We start from the raw sequence: 10,306 nt of genomic DNA, 5'->3' as shown, positions 1-10,306 counted from the left end.
GAATGATGGAGTAAATTCCCATGTGCTTACGTGGACAAGCAGCCAAGATGACTTCTCACTCTACATTATCCTTTCAGCAGCAAGCGGGGACCCTGCTGCCGCAGGGCAATTCGAACGGTGCATAATTTATGTGACACCTCATGTTTGCAAATCACTTTGCAGTGTCTTTGTCACCCTTAATGTACCATGAGGTAAAGTGTTATCACTGTCCTCATTTTGTGGACGAGGAAATTCAAGTATGGAGAAGACACAGTGCCCAGAGTCACAAATCATTTTAGTGCAGAGCTGAAATGAAGTTTACAGTAACTGAGTTATGCAAGTGTTACTGAGTTACTCTAGCTTCAGTGCTCTTACACCTAGAATTAGATTGAGATGGCACTCAAAAAGAGAGAGAGAGAGAAAGAAAAAAAATCCCAAAGTAGGAGCTTTTAGCTCTGTTCCAAGCCTGCCACTAAGCTCTGGTATTGAGCTTTGTCAAAGGCCTATTTGCTATCTTTGGTGGCTCAGAGCCTTGTGCTCTTGCTGCCATGAACACAGACAAGGTCAATTCCACACAGACCAGCGTGGTTCTGTGACCATGGACTACCCTCCTAGCCCCAACTTCCAAACCAGAGGCAACCACTGACTGGGATGTGTTGGGGCTATGACCCTTGTGAGCAATGGAATTATGAACAATCTTTCCATTTTTATAATTTTCTACAGTGAGCAATACTATTTGGAGGGTGGGTGGGGGAGATTAAATAGCCAATAATAATGTAGTCTAAGAACTAACAATAATGTTTAGGAAACATTTTGCACCATGGCAGCATCAACAGAAAGAGGGCAAACACCGCCCACCAAGTTAACTGCCTTGAGAGACACCAGAACCGTTTGTGTCCATCAGCTTAGGTAGACTTGTTTAGACACCGGCCCTCTTACTCAATTATATACCAGCTGGAAGACAGCACAGAAGTCAACCTGGCTGGTATGCACCAAATAGTTTTATCTGTGATGAAATCACCTCTCACGATGATTCATCATATTTCCCTGGAAAGGGGTAGATATGTACTCTGGGGTGGCTGGTCCCAACTTTCAGAAAGTTGGCTTCACCTTAGCTCTGAGAATCAACCAAGAATCTCCCCTAAACCACACCAAAGATGACCAGAGTGTATTTCTTCCCACTCCTTCTCCCAAGATACTTGAAAAACAGTTGATTAGTGCTCCAGAATAGGCCAGGTGGAGACAGAGTCAATTCTAGATGTCTCTGGGTGATGGACTCAATTTCATTATTCTGCATCTGACTTGGGTGGGCAGCTTCGGAGACCAAAGCAGCATATCCTCCCACTAACTCAGCACAAAAAAAAATGTGATGGCTTCATTCTAGGCCTCCTATGACTGTGGGTAAATATTAAGATGTAGAGCCTTGGACTATCTTCTTCCCTTATCCTCAGCAAGAGAATATACCAAAGTGGCCCCAGGGCCCAGGGTGCTGCCTATGGATGTGTGGTCTTGATTTGGTGGAGTTGTTGAGTCTTGGTGACTTCATGATCCCTGAAGCTGAAAGGGTAGAGCTGTTGAAAGGCTAGGGGTAAAGCTGGAACAGGCACATGTTAGAATGTTTTGTACTTTGATGCCCAGGAGCCACAGACCTCCTTATAAAACCTAGAGCCACAACATACAAGGAAGGGGCTGCTTGGAGAGTATGAGCCCCTCTAGAGACAAATTCCTTAACTATTTTAATTGACCAACGTTAATGCAGAAGGAAAGTAGCAGTGGGTGGAGAGAGGAACAGGAAATAAAAGGAACCATAACTGCCAAAATGGGGAGAGAAAGAAATAGGACCTCTTTCCAGGCAGACACCCCACTTTCTTGACCCCTCAAACTCATAGGGTAAGGAAGAAAATAAAAGCTGAAGTGGCCCCCATGCTCCAGGTTGATGTGCCTGGAGCTCAAAACACACACAAGGTCATAGGCCTTGCATGCACACGTGTGAGGAATATGAACTTGACCTGGACTGGGGGCTGGGGCTTTAGTGAAGCTGTGGACCCTAAAACCCTCAGAAGGTTGGGTTCTACATTGATATGGAGTTAGCAGAATCTGAATTAAAGAGTCTTACGGTCAAGGTTCCCCCTTCTTTCTCCTCCCTTTCTTCCTTCTCTTCTTCCTCAGCCACCTCACACCACGAAGCTTCAGCAACTGCTTGGAGCAGCATGTTTTAATCTGGGCTCAAGCTTCCATGCTGGTCAACTGGGAAGTTCTCCCATTGGCCAGGACTTGCTATCTGTGCAAGGCTTTGATCCTGGCCACATGGCTGGGCACTTTCTGGGCCCCAAGCAGGATCAGACCTCAGAGTATGTGTGTCTGTACCTATCTGGCCCCATCACCAAAACAGCAGCTCACAGCTCCTACGCTGCTGATGGTGACTTGAGCCCAGATGGTTCTTCTTTCCCAGGAGTCCTCCTAACATTTCAGGAAGGTTTCAGAAGGAGGTAGTAAGCTGTGTTAATGGTCTCTCATAAAGATTAGTACTTGAGAGACTGGGTGATCTAGTTTCGGCAAGCATGGCATAAAAAAGGAGGGTATACATAGTGATGGGTCTGTGAGGCAGCATCCTCAAACATGGTTACTAAAGAAAAGTTTAAATGATTGATAGAAAATTGCCCCTTTTGGGTTCTTTCCCCGATTTCCTGCAACTAGAAAACATCTGGAACTTGGGTTGGGTCACACAAAAGCCACCTGCCCCAAACGGACACTCATGGATACCTGTCATTCATTCTCTGCTCGGCGGAGCCCATTCAAGACACTTGGAAGGAAGACAATGGCCTCTCAATCTGAGATACTTCTCCTCACTTTTCCTCAAGCCCAAGTATGCCCTTCCCCTTAAGAGGGAAATATAACTTTTCAAAGAAAAAATTCAAACAATTTTCTGTACAATTGAAAGCTGAATTTTCCTGAAAATTATTTCCCTTCTTATAGAACAAATCCTCTGTTTTAGAAATAATCCTTAGAAGCTGAGTTGGAAATTAACAGCATTTCCCGCTACACCCCTCACCCCTCATTGCCCAACACGCCCATGCACAGGGCACTCACACCCAGGACCTTTTGCAGAAGCTGATCAGTGTTGCTGGCAAGGAAGTTTGAAGAGCACACCCACACCTGTGTCAGGTACATATTGGCACAAACATACACAAATGCACCAGAGGGATACACACATCCAGAGACACACGTTCAGGCCCATCCATGCACACCACATGTCCTATCCGGATGTGAGTTACACACACACACAGTCAGAAAGAGCAGATGAGGAGACAGGCAAGACTAGCAGCCTGGCGGATGGGAGAGGCAGATGCTAAGTGATTAGTAGGTGAGGAAAGGTGGAGGAAGATAGATGAAACAGAGGGCCTGGGTGGGAAGGAAGGCTGCTCAGTGGTTGGCAAAGTTCCCAAAGCATATTTATTTCTGAAGCAACTGAATTCTCAGCTGCATAGCTGACCCACGGCTGCAGAGCTCGGGGACACTCTCCTGGACTCCCCAGAGCTGCTCCGCCCCAGCAGGGTCACTAAGGAGGCTGCCAGCTGCTCCTACCCACTCCATCTGGCAGACGCCTGCCCCTACAGCTGACCTTGTAGCCCATCATCTGCAGTGTGCCAATGGGCTCAAGTGAGCCTGAGACACCGGCTGGATTTAGGCCACCTCTGCTTGGGTGCTGGCCACCATGACAGCTATGTGGGGATTCATGGCCTTGACTATCAAGAGGGAAAGGAAAAGGTTGGGAAGAGTCAAGAGTTCTCCATTAATTTACACAATATCATACAAACTGGAGCCCATGGGACATGGAGGTGCTCTCCCTGCCACGTGACCCATTTGCTTTCATCTGTACAGAAGTCGCCGCGAGGGAAGTGGTAGATGTCCAGTGACGAAGGACAGCTCCCTGGCTGGGGAGCAAACGGTCTTGTTTGGTGGACAGACTTGTGCAACAGCAGCAGAGGGCACATTCCTCCTCCCTCTCGAACCGTGTCCCCCTCTTTGCTCATAGCTCTTGTGCCCAGCTGAGTGGTGAACTTCTGAAATGAGGGGACTAGAGCCTGGGGTGTCCAAGAACCGGGCTGTGAAGACACACAGGGTCCTCGGCCCAGTGGTGGTGGTCTCGGTTCTGCCCTCTGGGAATTTCAGCTGCACTAAAAATAATAGAAAAATGCAACACACACGATAAAACCCGCACTCAGCAAACATCCACCGCACACACACTCCAGGGACCAGAAGCTGCAGAACTGGCACCCACTTGGGCCTGCTCCTCATTGTCTTCCTGGCCTCTGGGCCTCCATGCTGGGCCCTGAAACCATCCCAATGGACAGAGAGACAACAGTCAGAATGCAGTATTTCCATTTTAAAAGGTGAAAAGGAAGAAAGGGAACCACCCAAAGTAGTTTCTCACACACACACACACACACACACACACACACACACACACACACACACATCACAGCATCACTCCAAGGCTCCGGCTGCCCAGGGAGTGCAGGTGGGGTCGGGGCAGGGCAGCCTCTTATTGAACGCGGTGTAAGGCAGCTGGAAGGTAAGACTGGGTTTTCTGAGCATCCGCTGAAGTGTCCTTTCATTGATGCAGATCTTGCCTCTCAGCAGGTTGTTCTCTCCCCCTTCCCACCTCTAGAACTTTGTCCAAAAGTTTGGCAGCAAAGAGAAAACTCCCTTCTTGCTTTGTTCTCTCCTCCACTTCTGATGTGTCACTGGTGGGCCAGAGGGAACCAGGACAGGAAGAGCAGGAGGAGTGGTTCTGCCACAGCCTTGAAGGTTTGGTGACATTCTGTGAATAAGGGTGTTGCTTCTCTGTGATATGATCAGTGTGGGGGTGACTGGCCTGGTGGGTGGCACTTCCTTCCCTACATCGGTGTCTCTCCAGCCCCCTGGCACTGTCCCTGCCCAGCCCACCACCCCATCCTCATGAGAGACGGGGATTGGGATGCTGTCTCGAGTGGTGATGTTCACTCTGTCTCCAGGGAACATGGAACCAAAAGTTAAGAATTGATGGAAGAGCCACGTGGTGGGAACGCCTTCCCCATCTCGGCGATGAGGCAACACACACAACGTCCGACGAGATGCGGTGCCTGAGCCACCTCCACTCTGCCTTGGCACTGGCCTCATCGGGATTTAGCTTTGTTTTATATATGTATATTATATATATATTTATATATATATATGTGTATGGGTTTGTTTTTTAGCACACTGTCCCATTCTCGGGTCTGGATTTAGGGCAGTTGGTCCTCGGGACAGGTTGGACAGAAGGGGCCAAGGTACAGAAGAACCCCGAGATGAGTGTGAGGCCCAGGCCCCCCCACGCACAGAACATGGACCATCCATAGCCATGGCTGATGTCATCGGGGAGTCCATACAGGTAGCGAGGGTAGCGTGACAGCTCAAAGTTGATCCCGGCCACACAGGTGCACAGTGATATGATGCAGAAGGTTCCTGAAGGACAAGGGAAGAAATAGGGGGTGGGAGGAATGGAGAAGGAAAGGGAAGAGGAGAGGGAGAGAGAAAGAGAGAAGTGAGGATTATTACAGTTTCAGTTTTCTTGAGCAAGAAAAAAAGAAAAGGTTCAGGTAACAAGTTCAATATTGGGAAATATTCATGGGAAAGAGAATATTATTAAGGGATCGAAGCTTCTTTGCTCCCCAATAATTGTCGATAAATTCCAGAAGCACCTCCTTTGCAAAAATACTAAATAATATCACGGTAGAGTGGTAGAGTTTTGTGGAGGGTGGAGTGAGGCAGAGAACATTCAGTTCATGTTTCTGAAGCATTTAAAAATACACTGTCTTTGGAGACACAGAAGAAAACATCCCATTTGCTACTTCTTTAAAGAGAAAAATATTTTTATTTTTTTCTTTCTATAAATAATGTCTTACTAAAATATTGAGTTTTCCTTGAATCCAATCACCAACAGGTCAGCCAAATCCTGGAAACCCTTTCCCGTTTCCTGTAGGATAACGGTCCCCAAAGTGCTCCCCAGAGCACACTGATCCTGTAGCTGTGTAGCCAATGACCCCTGGGAAGTCTGTCCACAACTTCTCACCATGAAGAGCCATAGTCTGGTGTGCATATGTTACCTTTTCTAACCTTGCCTTCTGAGGCATTTCAAACACTTACTTAATGTTGGGACCTCCCCTTTTAAAAAAATATTACTCACATTAACCAATGGGAAGACTGCCCGAAGAAATGGGATGTTATAGAATGCTAGAGAATTACACACCCATTTTTAACCAATAGCGATACTTGCTGTAGCTAAAATGAGTTCAAGAGCTTTTCTCAGTATCTCCTGTGTCTTGTGTTTCTTCTCTCACCCCTGGTGGGAGCGTGGTCTGAAGTTTGGAATGGCTGGGTTGGGTCGATGAAAGGCAGAGGGAGAGGGATATTTTTTAGGGGTCAGGAACAAGAGAGGTGCATTATGCTTATACTTACTTAGACCTCTTGCCTCCCGATGGCCAAGTTTCTTACAGCCCTCAGGCCCATGACCTTGTGATAATGCACCCGGCCAGAGTGGCACCAATCATACCTAACGTTACTAAGCATTGCATGCTAGGGGCTGTGCTAAGTGCTGCACCGGTCCTGACCCTTTAAAAACAAATCCTTAAGGCAGGTTATATTATTTTCCCCATTTTACTGATTGAGGAAATTGAGACCCAGAGAACTTAAACCATTTTCCTGAGACCACGCAGCTAGTACCCGCAGAGCCAGACCAGGAACTCGGGCAGGCCAGTTCCACAGTTTGCAGTCTTATCCTCTGTGCTGTTTAAGACTGGTGTCTCGCAAGGCAGGACACGTCACGGGGCCCCTCTGTTGTGCACCTGGGTGTGAGATGAATTCTGGGTGCGCCCAGTCTGGGGTGGGGTAGTCTGGAGGGCTTGTTAAAGCTATTGCTAAGTCCCACCCCCACAGTGTCTGGCTCCGTCAGTCTAGGCTGGAGAATCTGCATTTTAACACGTTCTTGGGGGGATGCTGATGCTGACCACACTTTGGAACCACTGGGTTAGGGAAAAAGTTTTATTGGACAAAGATGAAACTTAATGGTCAAGAGCACAGAGGAAGAAATACAAATGGGCAATAAATGTGAAAAGTGCTCAGTTTTACCAACAACCAAATAATTGAAAATTAAAAGCATAGTCACAGAGCATCATCTATCAAGTTAGCAAAGTTTTATTTATTTGTTTTTGTTTTGCTTCGTTTAAAGAACTACCACCAGCTCCACAATTAGTAAGGGAGTGGAAAAATGGGCCATCCCATAGATTCTAGGGGAAGTGATGATGAAAATGACATTTTGGAGTAAGAAAATAGTTCCCCCTGTGGAACAAAGACCTAGCTCTAATGCCATTCAGGTGAAGAGACCAGTCAGGGGCCACTGCAGTCATCAGTGAAAAGGGAGGAGAGGGCTGCAAGAGGGGAGCAGGGTGAGGGAATGACTGCTGAGTGAATGATAGCTTTGGAGGGGCAACTTCAAGCGAGGCGTCAGGGGTGACGCACAGATGTGGTTGATAAATCAAGAAAGAAGAGATTAGGTCCAGGGGGACTAACTGCCAAATGGAAATGACCCTATTGGTTGATAACATACATCTTGTTGCTATGTTAATGCAGTTCATTGGAGGATCTTCCTGCCTTAAGTTCCTGTTCTGAGACTTTCAAACCTTTTAACATTTCTTTTGTTTATTAGCGCTTGTCAGTGTTTCCATAGGTGAGGAGGAACCTTTTAGGGTTCTCACTAAAGATGGCCCTTGAAACCTTCTGTGCAACTTGTTAGGAATTCTGTGTGACAATGAGGAAGAGTTGGAAGAGGTTGGGTTAGTTTCCACATCTGCTACTGTTTTCCATTGCAAGCAAGGATTACTATTTTTCTGTAGTTCTTGCACTTATAAATTCCAGTTTGGAAATGTGCGTTAATAATGAGAAATGGATCCATGCAGGCACAAGGCAGAGCCCCAATAATGTGTTGTCGTTGTTACTTAGCGGCATGTTTTGACAATGGAAACAACAATGTGCTCTGACACATGGTGGGGGAGACAGGGACATAGCAGGCAAGGACCCCACCTGCCCCAGCTTTCTGCCCAGGGTGCTAAGCCCGCCCCTCTGACCTGTGGATTGGTGACTGACTGGGGAGTGTGGGGTGCAGACTTCCCACCCTCTGCTGCCACCACCTCACTGGGGTCCCGGGGGGAGGGTGAGGGGGGTGAATACAGACTTTAAATGCCTCTGTTGGGAAACATATCTCAGTGAACAGGTGGTAATAGATATTATAACACTGGGAAATGCAACCTCCTTCCATTCACACAGAGAACAGTGGTCCTTTGGGCAAGTATGAATTCCTCTCTGTTCCCCCATGGCAGACCCTCACCTCTGGGGCTGGGTCCTCAGAATCTCCCCTTTTATTTCTCATGAGAGACACGTGAGGGTCCACGAAAGGCAAACATGAAATACGCAGTCACATCTTCTCAATAACGCCCCCTGGTTTGGGGTTTGGGCCTAATATCCAGACTCCAAGACTAACTGTAGTCCTAGCATAACAATTCCATGGAAAGACTTCTGCTCCAGGCCCTTCCCTTCGGAGCCAGGCTCTGCTGCGTGCTCAGGTGCAGGGACAGGGCAGGGCGGGGGGGCGGGGGGGACGGGACGGGACTCAGCAGTGAGGATTCCCAGCTAAGTGCTGTCAGGTCTCATGTGGGGAGGCAGGCTAACCGTGATGGGGCGGAGGGAGCAGGAGATTCATCAGCAGTGAGCTCCATGATGTGCAGAGCATCTAACCAGCACATATTTGGTGAACATCTGTTTGTGCCCGGCATTATGCTAGATGCGAGGGAGATCAAAGAAGAGGAAAATCTTTAATGAAATCGCAAATAAAAAGATGAAAAGAAAGCTTATAATCTAGTTGGGAACATGGGGCATTCATGAGTGAAAAGTTGTGGATGAAGTGAAAACAACACCAGAGTGGGGATCAAGAGACGAGCTTAGCGGCGGCTCTGAACCCTCAGTCCACTATCGGTAAGATCAGGGGGCGGGAGCAGATGACCGCGAGGTCCTCCCGCACCTGGTGGTGTCTAGGGAAAGAGGCACAATACCCAGGAGTAAATGGTAAGAGGCAACTCTTTGATAGGGACCATCATGCTGAGCTGGGGAAGGTTTCCCCGGGAAACAGGGACTTGAAGGTGGAACAGGAATTCTGCAGGCGATAAGCAGACGGGATGCTCACCTGGTCTCCTTCTACCTCAGAGGCCCGTCGTCCTGGGTCCCTGTGCCTGAGGTGAGAAGGTGAGCCCACATACTACTGCACCTCCAACTTCTGAACAGCTTACTGCTGCCATCCCAGTCATTTCTCACATCACTGCTGGGATAAATAATGGCTGTCCTGCCTTCTATTTTTGCCTTCCCTCCCCCAAATAGCTTCCTATCACACTCAGCATTAAACCCAGACTCCTTATCCTGCTTGTATGGCTTTACTTGAGTGAACCTTGCCTACTTTTCTTACCTTGACCTCCACCCCCCATGACCATTCCCTGAACTCTAGCCACACAAAAGAGCACTCTGTGTCTGAAACTAGCTCAACTTGTACCCACCCCAGGGCCTTTGCACTTGCTGTTCCCATGCCTGAAATGGCCTTCAACTAGCTCTCAATTCAAATATCACCCTCGCAGAGAGATCCTCCCTGGCCCTCTTCTCCCAAACTGTGTTCTATGGAGGTGTCTCGGGAGCAAGAGAGAGCAGACGAGGCTCCCAGCCCTCTCTCCTCTCTTTGGCCCAGAATAGCCCTGCTTTGGTCTGTTTCCACGTGAAATTTCACCTGAAGAAAGGAGTCCAGTAATTTAAACATTTTTGAGAGGCATGGCCTGGTCCATTCGCAAGGGGACCTCAAGGTATGTCATTACAGAACTATGCTTTGGACAGCAAAGTCCGATGGCATTCATTAGCGGCAAGTCCACACCTTTGGCAGAAAGCGTGAAGCAATCTCAACCCTCGGTCCTGCTGGTTCTGGAAGGGGCCTCAGATTCCTACTCAGCCCAGCCCTCAGTTGCAGCTGCCTGGAGTGAGAAATGAAATCTAATTATAATTACCCGCTCTGTGCCAGGACGGGTATTCGCATGGACTCAGAGCTCAGGAAGTCCAGTTAGGAGAGATGGCACCACCCCGTGTAGCTTGTGCTAATAAGACTCCCTGCCATCGAGGGAACAGTGCCCTCCAGGCCCATCAAGTTTCCATACTTGCAAAGTCCATCTGTGAGTGGAAAGGCAGGGCCAACGGGTATAACGAACTGTGTCAACCTAAG

At 48.2% G+C, this 10,306-nt stretch overlaps 1 protein-coding gene across 1 annotated transcript in view; it reads right to left on the bottom strand.

The window, feature by feature from the left end:
* Positions 1-5,215: 5,215 nt before the first annotated feature.
* The window catches only part of TMEM178B (transmembrane protein 178B), a 343,980-nt gene continuing 338,889 nt past the window's right edge, over positions 5,216-10,306 (bottom strand). The window contains exon 4 of the mRNA XM_006094716.3: positions 5,216-5,466. Within this exon, the coding sequence (XP_006094778.1) occupies positions 5,216-5,466 (251 nt within the window). The remainder of the gene's footprint in view (positions 5,467-10,306) is intronic.

This window comes from Myotis lucifugus, unplaced genomic scaffold (assembly GCF_000147115.1).
Source record: "Myotis lucifugus unplaced genomic scaffold, Myoluc2.0 scaffold_141, whole genome shotgun sequence".
NCBI lineage: Eukaryota > Metazoa > Chordata > Mammalia > Chiroptera > Vespertilionidae > Myotis > Myotis lucifugus.
Note: the sequence above shows the minus strand (reverse complement) of the source record. Positions and strands in the feature narration are given on the sequence as shown.